General features: G+C 43.3%; 1 protein-coding gene across 2 annotated transcripts in view; it reads left to right on the forward strand.

Moving 5' to 3' along the window:
- The first annotated feature begins 3,455 nt into the window (after positions 1–3,455).
- The window catches only part of prdx4 (peroxiredoxin 4), a 55,389-nt gene continuing 38,239 nt past the window's right edge, over positions 3,456–20,605 (forward strand). Inside the window, exon 1 of one of the 2 annotated variants that reach the window (XM_063051199.1) lies at positions 3,456–3,600. In XM_063051199.1, coding sequence (XP_062907269.1) covers positions 3,519–3,600 — 82 coding nt within the window. In that variant the 5' untranslated portion in view covers positions 3,456–3,518. Of the gene's footprint in view, positions 3,601–14,470; positions 14,689–20,605 lie in introns of those variants that run through there. The other variant, XM_063051198.1, reaches the window with a different exon arrangement.

Here is a 20,605-nt window from a genome sequence, read left to right on the forward strand (position 1 = left end):
AAAAACTGGGCTGAGAAGTGGCAGATGGAGTTCAACCCAGTGAGGTGGTTCCTTTTGGTAGGTCAAATATGATGGCAGGATATAGTATTAATGGTAAGACTCTTGGCAGTGTGGACAATCAGAGGGATCTTGAGGTCTGAGTCCACAGGACACTCAAACCTACTACTGTGGTTAAGAAGGCATAAGGTGCATTGGCCTTCATCAATCGTGGATTGAGTTTAAGAGCTGAGAGGTAATGTTGCAGCTATATAGGACTGTGGTCAGACCCCACTTGGAGTACTGTGCTCAATTCTGGTCGCCTCACTACAAGAAGGACGTGGAAACCATAGAAAGGGTGCAGAGGAGATTTACAAGGATGTTGCCTGGATTGGGGAGCATGCCTTATGAGAATAGGTTGGGTGAACTCGGCCTTTTTTCTTTGGAGCAATGGAAGATGAGGTGTACAATGTAATGAGAGGCATTGATCATGTGGATAGTCAGAGGCTTTTTCCCAGGGCTGAAATGACTAGCATGAGAGGGCATAGTTTTAAGGTGCTTGGAGGTAGGTACAGAGAAGATGTCAGGGGTTAGCTTTTTTTACGCCGAGAGTGGTGAGTGCATGGAATGGCTGCCAGCGGTGGTGGAGGTGGAAATGATAGGATCTTTTAAGAGACTCCTGGATAGGTACATGAAGCTTAAAAAAAAATAGAGGGCTGTGTGCAAGCCTAGGTAGTTCTAGGGTAAGGACATGTTCGGCACTGCTTTGTGGGCCAAAGGGCCTGTATTGTGCTCTAGGTTTTCTATGTTCTCTGTTCTATTCTACAAATAGTGTAAAAATGTCACTTTCGTTCTCCATCCATACTTGAATCTTTCTTTTATTGTCAATACTTATTTAATGAATTGCAAGTAAAAATAGGTTGGGCAGGGTTTTCCAACATGGGGTCCACCGACACCTCAGTTAATGGTAGGGTCCATGGCATAAAAAAGGTTGGGAACCCCTGTAATAAAGGAACACTTCTTCAGTATGTAACTCGAGGAAATACTTTTGCTGTTTACAGGATAAATACACCAAGAAAACAAGGTGGACTAGGACCAATGAAGATCCCACTCCTCTCCGATCTTACACACCAGATTGCAAAGGATTATGGTGTGTATTTGGAGGACCAAGGGCATACACTTAGGTAATCATTCATAGAGGAATATACTTTTTACCAGTTCATAGTGAAATTTGAGAATCCAAGTATCCGCAAAGCTTTAAATATTTAATACTTTCATGGTGTAGGTTAATTTGATTGTTTTGCAGTAATTTTTTTATACTTTCAAATCTATAAATTTTAAGTTGGATCAGTATTTTGTGATTTTTTTAAAATCAACATGCCTCAAAAATACCTGTTGGTAATGTGGATAAAATCCTGGTTGGAGAAATTGGTAATGTTATTGAAGGGGTGAAGAAGTTCAAAATTGTTTAGAAAGCAGTTCCAAGAAAGTAGATAATGTATCTAAAAGCTGAACTGGCATCATTGCTAAGATGATTGATTTGGCAGTAATTAGAAGTCAGCATATAGATGACTGGAAGAAGTGGGTTGTGTTAAGTTAATGGACTAAAATGGGGAATTTTAGTTAAATGCTTGAGGGTAGGGCACCAGCCTAACTCAGTGTAGGGTGCATTACAGGATATGTGTAGCAGGCTTAAATGAGTTTTTATTTGTGGTAGTAAGTGACAGTTTTGGATAATTGAATCTGGTCTTGATCGGGACGTGTACAGTATAATTGTGCAATGAGACGAGTGTGACCAGGGAGGGAGGTAGAGAGTCAGTGGTGCGTAAAGTTGTGAAGGAAACCTAACAGTATTAATTTTGAGCTGAGTTAATCTCTAATTCGTCAGACATCATGTGCTTGACCACCAGGCAGGCAGCTTGATAGCATTCAAAAGGTTAGGAAAGGGAATGAAGAGATGGAAGTCGATATCAGTACTCTTGTGAAACCTAGTCCTTTGCCTGCAAATTATGTCACTGACAGACAACATTTAGTCAAGAGTTTTGCGAGATTATTTGTTGAATAAAAATGAAAGAGCATTGTCTGATAACTCATGTTGTAGACATCTGGCTTAATCCTTTCAAAATAGATCTTCTGCTATGTTGTGTCTAATGTTTTGCAATGTGTCATTGGTGGCATTTGTTCTTTACAAAATACTTGAAGAATTCCAAGTCAAACCGTATCTGTGGAAAACATTAGAAAGTTTTTGACAAGAACTGGTCATTTGGCCCTTCAAAGTTTGCCAAATTCCTATTCACATAGTGTGTTGAAATAACTGAGCTGAGATTTGAAAGTCTCTAAGGTACTACTCTCAACTTCACACCCAAGGTAGTTTGTTCCATTTGTCCACAACTTGCTGTGTAGAGAAATGCTTCCTAATGTTAATCTGAAATCTCCCTTTTAAGCAGTCTCCACCCATGGTCCTGTGTTCTTGATGTTGGATTAATTTTGTAGCAGCTGTATTCCATCTTACTTATACCCTTGATGATTTTGAATACTGTCTCTCCATTCTACATCTGCGTAGACTAAAAGATTTAATTCTTTCAATCTTTCTTCATAACTCATACCCTGCAGAGCTGGAATGAGTCTAGTCTCCCTTCAGTGGACTCTCTCCAGTGCCTTCACATCCCTCACACAACACAGAGACCACAATTGTACACAGTATTCAAAGTGTGGCCTTACAAGTGCATTATACAGCTTAAGAAGAACATGCCTTAACTTGAACTGCACTGAGTGTATTACATATTCTATTAGCCTTCTTGATGCTTCCATGCATGGTTTGGATGTTGATAGTGATGAGTCTACCAGAATGCCCAAATCCTTCTCATACAGTGCATTTTTTAATCCCAGACCCCCATTGTATACTTAGATCTAATATTTCTACTTCCTATATGTAATGCTTCACAATTACATCTGCACACATCTGGATTGTTTAGAGGAGATGTCAGGGGTTAGTTTTTCCACGCAGAGATTGGTGAGTGCGTGGAATGGGCTGCCGGCGGCGGTGGAAGAGGTGGATACAATAGGGTCTTTTAAGAGACTCCTGGATAGGTACATGGAGTTTAGAAAAATAGAGGGCTATGGGTAAAGCATAGGTAGTTCGGAGATAGGGCCATATTCGGCACAGCTTTGTGGGCCGAAGGGCCTGTATTGTGCTGTAGGTTTTCTGTTTCTAATGGAGTGTCCTTCTCCCAGAAAGTCGTTGCCTATGAAAGGGCACTCTGCCCGAGAGGAGGGAAGGTGTATAAGCCATTTTACTCCTGTCCCAGGAGAACTTTTCAGATTGTAATCAGACATCGATTTAAAACCCGTGACGAGTCTCGGAGACCTCATTGTCTCATTCCAGGGCCGGCAGGTTTATTGACTCTCCACGGTAGTTCTTGGAAGACGCAGCAGGACGCACAGGCGAATGCGCGAAATGAGAGTTTATCCCCGAGGCCCGTGAATGTCGTTCACCAGAATTCTCCTGCAGAAACTACTCATACCGCCTAGCGGTCTGTCCAATGACGGGCGAACCGGATCAATCTCCGCGGGTCCCTGCCTGGATGAGTCCTGTCGTAACGATCTTCGGAAGAACAGACCCAGGTGCGGAATAAACTCGGGACTCAGTAGTAAAAATTAAAGACAGAGAATGATACAAGAAATAATCAAGCTAAAAGCTCATTTACTCGGGACTTGAGTACACAACGCTGGTCAGAATAACCTTAAACAGAACAGGAAACCCGTGCAGGCCGGAATCAAAAACTAATCATTTAAGAACGAGAAGCGCAAGGAAAACGTATTCATATAACGAGCGTCACGGAAAACGCAGCGACAGCTTATTGATAAAAGCAGTCATTCCAACAACTCTAATAAACGATTTTCAGGTGTCGAGACCAGCCACTGCCTGGCGCTCCTCGCTGGTCCGAAGGGTTCATGACATTTATACCTGTGGTAAAAATGCTATGAGTATTAGCTTTTTGTAGCAGCAGCACAGTTTGAAGGGATACTGTACAACAGAACATAACGAGCATGTGTGCAGAATTGGTTTGGTTTGGTTCGAGGAGACAGACCTCTAGTGGATGGTTCATCAGACTGGGAACCTGTGACCAGTGGTGTGCTACGGGAATTGGTGCTGTTGTTTGTCATTTATATTAACGATTTGGATGGGAATGTTATTTATATGGTTAGTAAGTTTGCAGGATAACTCCGAGACTAGTAGTGCAGTGAACGGTGAAGAAGGTTACCCCAAATTACAGTGCGATCTAGATGAAGTTGGGAAATGGACGAAGGAATAGCAGATGGAATTTAACGCAGAGAAATGTCAGGTGTTACATTTTGGTCAGTTAAAGCAGGGCAGGATTTAGTGTATGAGAGGGCTCTGAAGAGTGTTGCTGAACAGCAAAACCTAGAAAGTCATATCACAAACAAGAGCTGGAACTCCAAGTAACACACACAAAATGCTGGAGGAACTCAGCAGGCCAGGCAGCATCTGTGGAAAAGAGTACGGTTGACGTTTTGGGTCGAGTCTCAACCCAAAATGTTGGCCAGATGTGCTGCCTGGCCTGCTGAGTTCCTCCAGCATTTTGTATGTGTTGCTAGAAAGTTTTTTTAGCTCTGTGATACAGGTAAAGAGAGTGGCAAAGAAGGTACTTGGCACACTTGCCATCAGTGGCCAGGTTGCTGAGTGTGTGTAGGGTGTTGGTGAAACCAAAACCCCAGTATTGTATTGTGTACTGTTCTGGTCACCCAGTGCAAGGAATGATGTCATTAAGATGAAAAGGGTGCAGAATGTATGCTTCATGATCAACTCCACATGGTGTACTAATGTGTCGGTGATGTCTCAATATTGCTTACAAGACCTGGAATACTTTGCAATTAAGTGCCGGCCATTTTGCTTGCTGTGTGAGATTTTGGTTGTGGTGTACATTCCACCTCAGGCCAGTGTCAAACAGGTTCTAGATTATCTGAGCGATATAATCAACAGGCAGGAAACAGCATATCCTGATGCCTTCCCTGTCATTTTGGGGAATTTTAACCAGGTCAGCTTGAAAAAGTCACCAAATTATTATCATCAACAAACCACCTGTAATACCAGAGGAAACAACACACTGGCCCACTGTTACACCACCAACAAGAATGCCCACTGTGCCATTCCACACTCTCACTTCGGAAAGTCTGATCACCTAGCTGTACTTCCACTCTCTGAGTATAGGCAGAGACTGAAGACTGCAGCACCACCTGCGAGGACCAAGAAGGTATGGACCAGGGAGGCACAGGAGTTCTTACAGGACTGTTTTGAATCGGTGACCTGGACTGTAGTCAGGGATTCATCTCTGAGTCTGGAAGAGCATGCCTCAGCTGTCACTAACTGCATTAAAACCTGTGTGGATGAGTGTGTGCCCACAAAAACTTACTGTACATTCCCAAACCAAAGGCTGTGGATCAACCAGGAGGTCTGTCGTTTGCTGAGGGCTTCAATCAGTGGCATTTAAGTCTGGTGACCCAGGTCCATATAAGAAAACCAGGTCTGACTTGCAGAGGACTATTTCAAGAACTAAGAAACAATTCCGAGTGAGGTCAGAGGTGACATCGGATGCATGTCCATATTACTTCCTACAAAGTGAAACCCAACATTGTGAATGACAATGATGCTTCTCTATCAGATGATCTCAATGCTTTTATGCTTGCTTTGAAAGGGAGAGTAAAGCCACAGCTACGAGGATCCTGTAGCATCCAATAACCCTGTGATCTCTGTCTCGGAGGCTGATGTCAGGCTGCCTTTCAAGATGATGAACCCTCACATGGTGGCAGAGCCTGGTAGGGCTCTGAAAACCTGTGCCAACAAACTAGTGGGGGTATTCAAAGACATTTTTAATCTTTCATTGCTACAGTCAGAAATTCCCACCTGCTTCAAAAGGGCAACATTACCAGTGCCCAAGAAGAGCAGTCTTAGCTGCCTTAATGACTATCGTCCAGTAACACTTTCATCTACAGTGATGAAATGCTTTGAGTGGTTGGTCATGACTAGGATGAAAACCTGTCTCAGGAAGGACCTGGACCTGCTGCAATTTGCCTTTTCCTTAATAGGTCTACAGGAGATGCAATCTCAGTGGCTCTCTATGCAGCCTTGGAGTACCTGGAGAATGCAGATACCTATGTCAGGATGTTGTTTATTGAATACAGCTCAGCATTTAACACCATCATTCCTACAGTCCTGATTGCAAAGCTGCACAATCTAAGCCTCTGTACTTCCTTCTGCAACTAGATCTTCAACTTCCTAACCAGAAGACCACAATCTGAGTGGATTGGAAACAACATCTCCACCTCACTGACAAACAACACTGGCTCATCACAGGGATGTGTGCTTAGCCCACTGCTCTACTCTCTATACACCCATGACTGTGTGGCTAGGCATAGCTCAAATGCCATCTATAAATTTCTTGAGGATACAACCATTTTAGATGGTGGTGAAAGGGCATACAGGAGCGAGATATACCAGTTAGTTGAGTGGTGTTGCAGCAACAACCTTGCACAATATCAACAAGATCAAAGTTGATTGTGGACTTTAGAAAGAGTAAGATGAGGGAACACAAACCAATCCTCACAGAGGGATCACAAGTGGAGAGAGTGAACAATTTCAAGTTCCTGGGTGTCAATATCTCTGAGGACCCAACCCGGACACAACATATCGATGAAGGCAATATAGTGGCTATATTTCATTAGAGGTTTGAGGAGATTTGGTTTGTCAGCTAAAACAGTCAAACTTCTACAAATATACTGTGGAGAGCATTCTGACTGGCTGCATCACCATCTTGTATGGTGCTATTGCACAAGATCAAAGTAAGTTGCAGAAACTTGTAAAATTAGTCAGTTCAGTCATTGGTACCAGCCTCTGTAGTGTCCAAGACATCTTCAAGGAGTGTTACCTTTGGAAGGTGGTGTCTATCATTAAGGATCCCCACCACCCAGGACATGCTATCTTCTCATTACCATTGAGAAGGAGGTATAGAACCCTGAAGACACACACTGTGTTTCAGAAACAGCTTCTTCCCCGCTACCATCTGATTTCTAAATGGCCATTGACCCCATTAACAGCACATCACTGCTTTTTATTTCTGCTTTATTTTAACTTAAATATTTAATAGATGTACATATACTTAATATAACCCAGTTTTTATTCTCTTTGCAAGCACGAGGAAATCTGCAGATGCTGGAATTTCAAGCAACACACATAAAAGTTGCTGGTGAACGCAGCGGGCCAGGCAGCATCTCTAGGAAGAGGTACAGTCGACATTTCAGGCTGAGACCCTTCGTCAGGACGGTCTCTTTATTTCTCTTTATTTATTTATCATGTATTTCATTGTACTGATATAAAGTCATGAGTATAGATAAGGTGCAATGTCACATGGTAGGGGAGTCTAAAACTAGAGGCATAAATTTAAGGTGAAAAGGGAAAGATTAAAAGGTACATGAAGGAAAACTTTTCATATAGAGGGTGCTCCCCTCCTCCAGTCAGCAGAGGATCCAAATGCCTGAAATCACATACCACCAGGCTGAAGGACACTGTTCACTGTTACAAAACTATAAAATGGTTCTCTAATATAAGATGGACTCCTGATCTCACAACCAACCCTTGTTAAGATCTTGCATCTTATTATTCACTTGCACTGCTCTTTCTCTGCAGCCATTACCTTTCATTCTGCATTCTGTCAGTGCTTTACCTTGTACAACCTCTGTATGTCAAGCTCGTCACTATATCTCAATACATATGACAATAATAAACCAGTTCCAATTCTAACTTGGAATGAACTACTCAATGAAGTCATAGACACAGACACTGTAACAATGTTTAAAAGACCTTTAGACAGTTAAATGAATAGAAAAGGCTTTAGGCAAATATGGGCCAAGCACAGGCAGATGGGAATAAGTTAGACAGAGATCTCAGTTGGCATGAATGAGCTGGGCTGAAGGGCTTGTTTTCTGTGCTGTATAACTATGAATCATCTCATATCTGCTACATGATAATGTGTAAGCTGTGATCTCAGCTCGTTGCCTTTGTCGGAAGCACATAGAATCAAAGAGTCATTGTGTCATATCACATAGAATCAGCCCTAGGGACAGAACTCATCTGCGTTGACCAAATTGCCTGACTGAACTAGTGCCATTTGCCCCCCCATTTAACCCATATAAGAAGCACTGGTTCCGGCTCAAGATGGCTCCAATCTGTGATGTCCGTTGACATAATTGCTCTGAATTAATTGTTTTTGGAGATGGGGGTGGGTGTTATGGGGCTTAAGGACAAGGATGAAGGGGAGTTAGAGGTCGGGGCAATGTGGTTGGAGCACCCCGCAGTTGAAGGTCTGTGACCCCAGGGGTCAGATTGGCAGGCACTGAGGATGAAGACCAGTTCCTGTGGTCAGCAGGCCCTGAAGCTGAAGGCTAGTGACCCCCACCCCCCAACAATCCCCACCAAGTCGGCAAGTCCTGGGATCAAAGGTCAGATAGAGTCGGGAGATTGAGGCCTGAAGTTCAAAGTTCTGTGATTGGTGAAGCTTAGGGTTGATACTGGAGGATGTAGCCAAAGATAGAAGACCAATTTTGGTGAGTCTGTGGTGTGTCCTGAAGTTGGAGTCTTGACCAGGGACTGGAGATTGGAGGCCTGATGTGTATGAGTCTAGGGCCAAAGACTCGAGGCAGCCTGTCCTGGGGGTTGGAGGATTGTCTGCACGAGTGGGTGAGAATGTGAGAAAGGGGTTTGTCTTGCAGTTGTTGTTTTGTTTTATTGCTGTTGGTGTTATTGTTGTTTTACCATTGGTGCTGGAATGTGTGGCAATCACTTGCAGGCTGTCCCCAGACACAAATGTTGCATTTTACTGTATGTTTCAATGTATGTACATATGATAAATCTGAATCTTAATATCCCTCTAAGCCTTTCTTATCCATGTTACTGTCCAAATGCCTTTTATATGTCATAATTGTACCCATCTTTACCACTTCTGGCAGTTTGTTCCATATACAGTACTCACCACCCTCTCTGTGGAAGAAGTTCCCCCTTTTTAAATATTCCCCTCTCACTTTACACCTCTGAGGCATCTGTCAGTTAAAGCTGACCATGGATGTTGTGTCCTGGATGTCTAGATACACAAGCCTGGGCAGTACGAAATGGAGAGCCAGCTGTTGCCCACATAGCAAGCTCTCCATTTCCACACATCCAATGAACCTAAAGGAACAGTAGAGACCGACATAGTTTGGTACCAACAGTGTTGCAGGAGTTGCCAGTCAGCATTGAACTCAATGTAGGACTGTGGCTGGCTCCGGATTTTCCCTCGGGGTTTATTCCCACAGCCTTCCCTATTAGTGGATACAGCCACAAGGCAGCGGAGGTTTGAGATCAGAGTTTTCCTTCTCCTAGATGAGCTGCCAACCACAGCTGATGAGCCCCATCTGCCCGAAGCGACTGGTTTTAAGGCACCAGTAGTGCACCTTTGCTCCTTCTCCTGTCAGTAGAAATGGTTCCACCAAGCTCAGTAGCTAAGCCAGATGTGAAGGCCAGGAGCTGGACTTGGTTGTCAGAGGCTGTTTGAGGCGCACACCATTGGGAGCATTTAATAGATAGTGGGAACTTTATATCTATACCCTGTAATTTTGGACTTTCCAGCTCTGGGGAAAAGATGATGGCTATTGATCTTGTCTATGCCCCTTATGATATCGTATTGGCTGATAGAAGTTGCATGGAGGAAGGTTTCTGGGAAACAAAGAAAAATTGCTGAATTGAGGATTGCAGTGACTTATCATCCACAGATGAAGGCAGTAGGCAGGATTTAAATACATGAAGGAAGGAAGAGTTTAAGACATTGAGTTTTGAATATGGGCCTGTTTTTGATATCAATGCGATTAGATTAACTAAGGCTTTCAAAAAGCATTAGGAGATATTGTGGGTGCAAGACCTTGAAGAGATGGGACACACTTAGTGTTTTATAAGGATGGTAAGCGATGTGAAAAAGCTTTAAGGTTAAATGCTGTGGGAGGAAGAAAAGTAATACCAGGGAATTATATTAAACGACAGTGGCTTTGGGGCATAACCGCAGGAGTGCCTTTAGATATATTCATGGGCCTGGTTAAAAATAATTTAGTTGGGGAAAAAGTTGTAGACTTCAAACATTTAAAAGGGTTTTGTGGTGGAGTAAGAATAGATAGCTTATTGGTGTTTATTAAATTTGATGGAAAGAAGCTGCCAGACAGGATTAATTAGGTTATAAGAGTTATATAGAAACATAGAAAATAGGTGCAGGAGTAGGCCATTCGGCCCTTCGAGCCTGCACCGCCATTTATTATGATCATGGCTGATCATCCAACTCAGAACCCCGCCCCAGCCTTCCCTCCATACCCCCTGACCCCCATAGCCACAAGGGCCATATCTAACTCCCTCTTAAATATAGCCAATGAACTGGCCTCAACTGTTTCCTGTGGCAGAGAATTCCACAGATTCACCACTCTCTGTGTGAAGAAGTCTTTCCTAATCTCGGTCCTAAAAGGCTTCCCCTTTATCCTCAAACTGTGACCCCTTGTTCTGGACTTCCCCAACATCGGGAACAATATTCTTGCATCTAGCCTGTCTAATCCCTTTAGGATTTTATACGTTTCAATCAGATCCCCCCTCAATCTTCTAAATTCCAATGAGTACAAGCCCAGTTCATCCAGTCTTTCTTCATATGAAAGTCCTGCCATCCCAGGAATCAATCTGGTGAACCTTCTTTGTACTCCCTCTATGGCAAGGATGTCTTTCCTCAGATTAGGGGACCAAAACTGCACACAATACTCCAGGTGTGGTCTCACCAAGGCCTTGTACAACTGCAGTAGTACCTCCCTGCTCCTGTACTCGAATCCTCTCGCTATAAATGCCAGCATACCATTCGCCTTTTTCACCGCCTGCTGTACCTGCATGCCCGCTTTCAATGACTGGTGTATAATGACACCCAGGTCTCGTTGCACCTCCCCTTTTCCTAATCAGCCACCATTCAGATAATAATCTGTTTTCCTATTTTTGCCACCAAAGTGGATAACTTCACATTTATCCACATTAAATTGCATCTGCCATGAATTTGCCCACTCACCCAACCTATCCAAGTCACCCTGTATCCTCTTAGCATCCTCCTCACAGCTAACACTGCCACCCAGCTTCGTGTCATCCGCAAACTTGGAGATGCTGCATTCAATTCCCTCATCCAAGTCATTAATATATATTGTAAACAACTGGGGTCCCAGCACTGAGCCTTGCGGTACCCCACTAGTCACCGCCTGCCATTCTGAAAAGGTCCCGTTTATTCCCACTCTTTGCTTCCTGTCTGCTAACCAATTCTTCACCCACACCAATACCTTACCCCCAATACCGTGTGCTTTAAGTTTGCACACTAATCTCCTGTGTGGGACCTTGTCAAAAGCACTTTTGAAAATCCAAATATACCACATCCACTGGTTCTCCCCTATCCACTCTACTAGTTACATCCTCAAAAAATTCTGTGAGATTCGTCAGACATGATTTTCCTTTCACAAATCCATGCTGACTTTGTCCGATGATTTCACCGCTTTCCAAATGTGCTGTTATTACATCCTTGATAACTGACTCCAGCAGTTTCCCCACCACCGATGTTAGGCTAACCGGTCTATAATTCCCCGGTTTCTCTCTCCCTCCTTTTTTAAAAAGTGGGGTTACATTAGCCACCCTCCAATCCTCAGGAACTAGTCCAGAATCTAACAAGTTTTGAAAAATTATCACCAATGCATCCACTATTTCTTGGGCTACTTCCTTAAGCACTCTAGGATGCAGACCACCTGGCCCTGGGGATTTATCTGCCTTCAATCCCTTCAATTTACCTAACACCACTTCCCTACTAACATGTATTTCACTCAGTTCCTCCGTCTCACTGGACCCTCTGTCCCCTACTATTTCTGGAAGGTTATTTATGTCCTCCTTAGTGAAGACAGAACCAAAGTAATTATTCAATTGGACTGCCATGTCCTTGCTCCCCATAATCAATTCACCTGTTTCTGTCTGCAGGGGACCTACATTTGTCTTTACCAGTCTTTTCCTTTTTACATATCTATAAAAGCTTTTACAGTCCGTTTTTATGTTCCCTGCCAGTTTTCTCTCATATTCTTTTTTCCCCTTCCTAATTAAGCCCTTTGTCCTCCTCTGCTGAACTCTGAATTTCTCCCAGTCCTCAGATGAGCCACTTTCTCTGGCTAATTTGTATGCTTCTTCTTTGGAATTGATACTATCCCTAATTTCTCTTGTCAGCCACAGGTGCACTACCTTCCTTGATTTATTCTTTTGCCAAACTGGGATGAACAATTGTTGTAGTTCATCCATGCAACCTTTAAATGCTTGCCATTGCATATCCACCGTCAATCCTTTAAGTGACATTTGCCAGTCTATCTTAGCTAATTTACATCTCATACCTTCAAAGTTACCCCTCTTTAAGTTCAGAACCTTTGTTTCTGAATTAACTATGTCACTCTCCATCTTAATGAAGAATTCCACCATATTATGGTCACTCTTACCCAAGGGGCCTCTCACGACAAGACCGCTAATTAATCCTTCCTCATTGCTCAAAACCCAGTCCAGAATAGCCTGCTCTCTAGTTGGTTCCTCGACATGTTGGTTCAAAAAACCATCCCGCATTCATTCCAAGAAATCCTCTTCCTCAGCACCTTTACCAATTTGGTTCACCCAATCTACATGTAGATTGAAGTCACCCATTATAACTGCTGTTCCTTTATTGCACACATTTCTAATTTCCTGTTTAATACCATCTCAGAACTCACTACTACTGTTAGGTGGCCTGTACACAACTCCCACCAGCGTCTTCTGCCCCTTAGTGTTACGCAGCTCTACCCATATCGATTCCACATCTTCCCGGCTTATGTCCTTCCTTTCTATTGCGTTAATCTCTTTAACCAGCAACGCCACCCCACCTCCCCTTCCTTAATGTCTATCCCTCCTGAATATTGAATATCCCTGAACATTGAGCTCCCATCCCTGGTCACCCTGGAGTCATGTCTCTGCCCTCTCTGAAATGATATGTGCTGCCCTCTCTGAAATGTTTTCAGTGCCCAGAGGTTTGGCTATGTAACAGCTGTGTGTAGGAGTAAAATGTTTCAATTGTAGAGGGGAACATAGCTCTGCTAATGCAAGGTGCCCTGATGTAAGACAGCTGTGCAAGTGCAGCGTGTTTGGATAGAAATGAGCAGAGGCTCCTCTGGAAGCAATGAGACCTATTATATCCAGAATACAGATAGATTTAAGTCAGTGTGTAAGGAGCATGATTTTATAACAAAGGGTTTGTTTAGTATTGATAAAATAAAATACGTTACTTTCATATCAGATGTGGTCAACTGTACAGCACAAACAAAAAGACAGAAAAAAAATAAAATATTAAAAGCTGCAGAAGAAATCTATAGATAAAATAAGTTATTAACGATGCTTTACAAGAATGGGTAAATATTCAGACTTCAAAGAAGGGTGTTAATGCCGTTTTCTTTTTCCTTTTTTTTACAATTGAATGCTATAAGTTTGTTAGCTAATAGAGAAGGGTTGCTAACATATCTTTCTTTTTCTTTTGACTTTTTAAAACCTTACAATGAAAAGCTAATGGTTAGGGGATCTTTAGCTCGTACTATGTATATGGAGTTTTAGTGACACAACTGTGAAAGGGACAGTGGGGGAAGACTTTCTGGAAGAAAAGTATTTAGTGTGGGTGAATGATGCTCAGTAGATGGCGGTAATGTACCTTGTGTTGGTTTGCTAACTGCCATTAACAGTACTAGAGCAGGGGAAGAGATTCAGCTGTTGTTCAGACCAAACATCATAATGGAAAGAAATATGATGAGTGTCATTGACCGTAGAATGATTGTTGGTGTCAGACGGGATGAGTATCTCAGAAACTCCTTGAGATCTCCTGAGAGTTTCCAGAGAACGGTGCAAAACAAAACAAAAAATAAATCCTGTAGCGGCACTTCTGTGGGCGAAAACACCGTGTTAATGAGCGAGGTCAGATGAGAATGACCAGGCAATTTCAAGCTGACAGGAAGGCAACAGTAACTCAAATAATTACTGTACACGTTATAACAGTGGTCTGCAGAAGAACCTCTCTGAATGCACAACACATCTACGCCGTTTGGGCTACAGCAGCAGGAGACCGCGAACATGAGCGGCCACTTTGAGATACCTCGTAAAGTAGCCACTGAGTTTCAGATAGTTGAGAGGAAACCCATTAGGTGTGCGTAGTTGATGGTGGAGAGACTTTGGTTTGATGTGTAACTATGAAATAGTGAGAGGTGGAATGCAGGCAGCGAAATTTTGGACGCGCTGACAATTTGCAGCAAGGGTTTTAACCCCTATTCTCCTGCACGGAGCCGAGAGGGTTAAACGGCCTCCTTGTGCCCCGCCTTCCCATGGGGGGCTGGGGGGGTGAAAGGTTCAGCGCATGCGTGGCACTTGAGTTATGGAGCCTGCGAAGCTTCGGCATGGTCGCGCCGTCCTTTGTTCGCTTGTCGCCGTGGTTCTGGCGCACGGCGTTACTTCGGAAAGCCAGCAGAGCTGCCACCACTACGCCGGGGGCCATGTCTATCCAGGGGAGGCTTTCCGAGTGCCCGGCTCCGACCATTCGCTGCATCTCAGCAAAGCCAAGAGTGAGTGTCAGAGGCGGTGGCGCGCCTCCTGCCGCGGCGGGGCGCGCGCGAGTGCGCGAGGGTTTGAATGTTAACGGTCGGGGGGCGGCCCGCGGGGCTTCTGTCACCCCCACCCTCACCGCTGCTCTGTCCGTCAGAGAGAGAGGGATCGTGTGGGATCGCACCCTGTTGTGGCCGTGCACACGGTAGCTTCATTAGCGGGGACGAGGTATATTTGTTCTTTGGGTAACGGACACGTTGCAGACTTGGCCCGGGGGACGCCCTCTTCCTTCCATCGTTTCTTTTTCGCAGCAGGGAGTATTTGCCTCTCCAGTTACTGCAATTACATCTTCATTACCCCCACTACCGTTTACTAGCGCCGACTGCATTCCTTTATTTATTCTTTGTAACACCTCTCTCCATCCCACCCCCCATCCGCCCACATCTTCTTTAAAGTTTTGCTACAATCTGCGGTTTATTTTTCAGCAAAATGTGTGCCTCTCGGACCTGCGGTATTCTTGCAAACTATTGCACCGTGTCCAACTTGATTTTTTTTCTCGATCGTTTTCTTGAACAGGTTGTTGGTGCCCACCTTTCCTGTAATTCTCACATTGGAATTAATCCAGTTTCGCTTTCCACCTTATCACAGCTCTGAACTGACTTTTATTAAGTTAAAAGTAAACTTATTATCAAAGCAACACACAAAATGCTGGTGGAACGCAGCAGGCCAGGCAGCATCTGTGGGAAGAAGTACATTCTTGAATTTGCACCATCTGCAGATTTCCCCGTGTTTGCGTTTATTATTGAAGTACCTGTATGTTGCCACATACTGATAGTCATTTTCTTGCGTGCATGCTCAGTAAATCCAATAACCATAACAGAGGCTATGAAAGACCGCACCAAAAGGGCAGACCACCAAGGTGCAAAAGACAACAAATTGTACAAATACAAAGAAAAATTAAAAGAATCAATAAGCAATAAATATTGAGAACATGAAATGGAAGAATCCTTGAAAGTGAGCCCATAGGTGTGGGAACAGTTCAGTGATGGAGCAAGTAAGGTTAGCCTTCTATTTCAAGAGCTTAATAATTCAGGGGTAATAACTTCCTGAGCCTGTTTGGTGTGAGTCCTGAGGCTCCTGTACCACCTTCCTGATGGTAGCGGTGATCAGAGAAGGCCCCTGATGACAGATGCTGCTTTCCAGCGACATGATCTGTGTAGATCTGCTCAGTCGTGAGAGGGTTTTTATCCATGATGGACTGGGTCTTGTACACTACTTTTTGTAGGATTTTCTGTTCAAAGGCATTTGTGTTTCCATACCATGCTGTGATACAGCCAGTCAATGTACTTTCCACCATACCTATAGAAATTTATCGAAGTTTTAGATGTATTGCTGAATCTTCATAAACTTCTAAGGAAGTAGAGGGGCTACCATGCTTTCTTCGTAATTGCACTTACAGGTGACCCGGGGCAGATCCTTTGAACTGATAACACTGAAGAATTTTAAGTTGCTTATCCTCTCCACCTCTGATTTTCCCAATGAGGACTGGCTCAGGGACCCCTAGTTTCCTCCTGGTTAATAATCAGCTCCTTGGTTTTGCTGTTGTGGCACCACTCAGCCAGAATTTCAATCTCCCTCCTATAAGCTGATTCGTCTCCACCCCTAATATGGGGGAAAAGAGGTGATGGGTAGGAGCTACAGGGATGTAGCTAACGTAAGTTGTAGGATGCTGGTACCAAGATGACTGTCGGGAGAGGGAAAGGAAATGGGCAGCCAGTGCAGAATATCTCTATTGCTGTTCCCTCAGAATACCACTTTGGATACTGTGAGGGGTGGGGAATGATCTACTGGGGGAAGTTGCAGCAAATGGGTCTCTGGGACTGAGTCAAGCGCTGTGGCTCAGAAGGGAAGGGGGTGGGGAAGAAGAAAACTGCTGTGATGATAACGATTCCATGGTTAGAGGAGCAGACACAGGATTCTGCAGATGCGATAGAGACATCTGGATTGTATGTTGCCTCACAAGTGCCAGCGTTGGGGACATCTTGGATCAGGTCCATGACATTCTATGGGGGAGAGTGAGCAGTCAGTAGTCTTGGTAGATATTGGTATCAATGACATAGGGGAAAGGAGGAGGTTCTGAAGAGATAATTAAGGGAGCTAGATAGAAAGCTGAAAAGCAGAACCTTCAGGGTAGTCATCTCTGGATTGCTGCCTGTGCCACGTGCCAGTGAGGATAAGAATAGGATGATTTAGCAGATGAATTTGTGGCTGAGGAACTGGTGCGGGAGGCATGGTTTCAGATTTCTGAATCATTGGGATCTCTTCTGGATAAGGTATGACTTGTACAAAAGGGATGGGTTACACCTGAACCTAAGGGGGACCAATATCCTTGCAGGCAGCTTTGCTAAAACTGTTGGGGAGAGTTTAAGTGCATTTGGCAGGGAGGTGGGAAACTGAGTGATAGGGCTGAGGATGGGGCAGTAGGTATAAAAGCAGAGGCACTGTGTAGTGAGACTGTCAGTAAGGGACAGGCAGATGATAAGGCAAAATTGCAGTCAGTGGGATGAGTTGCAGTTAATGGTGACAAACTCAAAGGTGTTATATTTGAATGCATGCAGTACACAGAATAAGGTAGATGATCATCACTGAGTTGTGCCCACGTGAAGATTATAGTTCGGAGCTTAACATCCAAGGGTACACATTGTATCATATGGACAGGCAAGTAGGCAGAGGAGGAGATGTGGCTGTATTGGTAAAAAAAATATGAAATCAAATCCTTAGAGGTGATTTAGGATTGGAAGACGTAGGATCCTTGTGGGTAGAGTTAAGGAACTGCAAGGTTAAAAAGACCATGATGTGAGTTATATACAGGCCACTGAAAAGTTAGGATAGTAATGAGTGATTTCAATTCGGCGGGTAGATTGGGAAAATCAGGTTGGTGCTGGTTTTGGATCCCGAGAGAGAATTGGTGGAATGAATATAAGATGGCTTTTTATAGCAGCTTGTTTCTGAGCCCACTAGGGGATCAGCTATTCTGGATTGAGGGTTATGTAATGAACCCAATTTGATTAAGGAGCTTAAGATAAAGAACCCCTTGGGAGGCAGTGATCATAATATAATTAGAATTCACCCTGCAATTTGAGAGGGAGAAGCGAAAGTTAAATGTATCAGTATTACAGTAGCGTAAATGGAAAGCTTGCCAAAATTGATTGGAAAAGAGCACTGGCTGGGACAGCAGCAGAATAGCAATGGCTGGAGTTTCTGGGATCAATTCGGAAGGTGCAGGATAGATGCATTCTAAAGAAGTAATAGTATTCTAAAGGCAGGTTGATGCAGCTGTGGCTGACAGCAAAAGAGAGGGCACAAATAGAGAAAAAAATAGTGGGAATTAAGAGGATTGGGAAGCTTCTTAAAAAGCAACATAAGGCAACTAAAAAAAACATAAGGAGGAAAAAGATGAAATATGAAGATAAGGCAGCTAGTAATATCAAAGGGGATATCAACGGTTTTTTTCCAGATGTATTAAAAGAGAGGCAAGAGTATACTACTGCTGGAAAATGACATTGGAAAGGTAGTAATTGGGGAGACAAGGAAATGGTGGATGAACTGAATAAGTATTTTGTATCCGTCCAAAGTCAGCATGTTTTCCTTGAGTGAAAAGCTTGTCTGACAGATCTGTTGGAATTCTTTGAGGAAATAAGTAGGATAGACAAAGGAGAATCGGTGGATGTTGTGTACTTGGACTTTCAGAAGGTTCTTGATGAGGTGTCACACATGAGACTGCTTAGCAAGACAGGAGCCCATGGTATTACAGGAAAGATTCTAGCATGGCTGATTGCAGGAGGCAAAAAGTGGAAACTGAAGGAGCTTTTTCTGATTGGCTGCCAGTGACTAGTGGTATTCCACAAGGACTGGTGTTTGGACTGATTCCTTTTACATTGTGTGGCAATTATTTGGATGACGGAATTGATGGCTTTGTGGTCAAATTTGTGGATGACAGGTAGTGTTGAGGAAGCAGAGAGGCTGCAGAAGGACTTGGACAGATTAGGAGAATGGGCAAAGAAGTAGCAGATAGAATACTGTCAGGAAGTGTATGGTCATGCACTTTGGTAGAAGGAACAGAAGCATAGACTAATTTCTAAATTGAGAGAAAGTTCGAACAACCAAGGTGCAAAGGGATTTGGGAGTCCTCGTGCAGGATTCCCTAAAGGTTAATTTGCAGGTTGAGTCAGTGGTGGGGAAGGCAAATGGAATGTTAGCATTCATTTCGAGAGGATCAGAATATAAAAACAAGGATGTAATGCTGAGACTGTATAAGACACTAGTGAGGCCTCACCTGGAGTATTGTGAGCAGTTTTGGGCCCGTTTTTAAGAAAGGATGTGCTAACATTGGAGAGTGTTCACAGGAGGTTCAGGGAAATGATTTCAGGAATAAATGGCTTATCATATGAAGAGCATTTGATGATTCTGGGCCTGTACTCACTGAAATTTAGAAAAAAGTGGAGGGGATCTCAATGAAACCTATTGAATGTTGAAAGGCCTAGGTAGGGTAGATGTGGAGAGAATATTTCCTATTCTGGGGGATTCTTGGACTAGAGGGCATAACCTCAGAATAGAGGGACGTCCATTTAGAACAGAGATGAGGAATTTCTTTAGCCAGAGAGTGCTGAATCTGTGGAATTCATTGCCACAGGTGGCTGTGAAGGCCAGGTCATTGGGTGGAGGTTGATGAGATTCTGATTCTTGATAAGTTAGCAAGTGAAAAGTTATGGGCAGAAGGCAGGAAAATGGGGTAGAGAAAGCTGGATCAGCTGTGATCAGATGGCAGGAGCAGACTTGATGGACCAAATGGCTTACTTCTGTCCCTTTTGTCTTAGGCCTTAAGATGTCGTCAGCAAACTTAAATATGGCATTGGGGCCGTGCTTAGCTTCATAGTCATATGTAAAAAGCGAATAGAGCAGGGTACACCTGTGGTGATGGAGATTGTGGAAGAGATGTTGCCAATCCGAACTGACTGGGGTCTGCAGGTGAGGAAATTGAGGATGTTGTTGATTAGTTTTGAGGGGATAATGGTGTTTAATGTGGAGCTGTAGTCAATAAAGAGCATCTTGATGCATGCATGTTTGCTGTCCATATGTTCCAGGTTTGAATGAAGAGCCATTGAGATGGCTTCTGCTGTGGACCTGTGGCACCATTCGGCAAATTGGAGTGGAACCAAGTGTGTGTGTCCCTCTCCCTGTCCTGTCTCATACCGCTCTCAAATTTTCTAAATATATATCCCTCTCAAATTTTTTTTTGTAATTTATTTTTATTGAATTTCATCATCAAACATTTCCCTAAGGTGTATTTCAGATACTGTACGTATATATCATATCATATTTGTCACAAATCTCCACATAATGTTTATCTGAGGTATACACTTACAGAAAGGGGAGGAAAGAAAGAACAATCGAAAGAAGAAAACTATGTACAGAGTAGGGAGTGATCTTTTTTACAACATATTCATTGACTTGTGAGAATAAGATCAGGCTTTGAGGTGTTATGTAGTTAAACCATTTTTTCTGGTATGAATAAAATTGTTCCAACTTATGATTAACAGATGCTGTTATCTTCTCCATTTTGTAAATGTCCATTGTAATTTCCATCCATGCATTTAAAGTTGGGCTCTCCTGTGATAACCATTTCCTGGTAAGGGTCTTTTTACCAGTATATTCATTAAATATTTATCTCTTTTCAACCATTCTTGAGGTATATACCCAAAATATATGGTCTTACTCGCTAAGGGTATTTCACATTTAAAGATGTCTTTTTAAGGCATTATGTATCCCACTCCAATAGTCTGATAACGGAGCATTCCCAGAAAATATGAGAATGGTTTGCATTTTGATTTCCACAATTTCTCCAACAAATGGGGAGTTATTATCATAATGGGATTT

Source organism: Mobula hypostoma, chromosome 6 (assembly GCF_963921235.1).
Source record: "Mobula hypostoma chromosome 6, sMobHyp1.1, whole genome shotgun sequence".
In the NCBI taxonomy this organism is placed as follows: Eukaryota; Metazoa; Chordata; class Chondrichthyes; order Myliobatiformes; family Myliobatidae; genus Mobula; species Mobula hypostoma.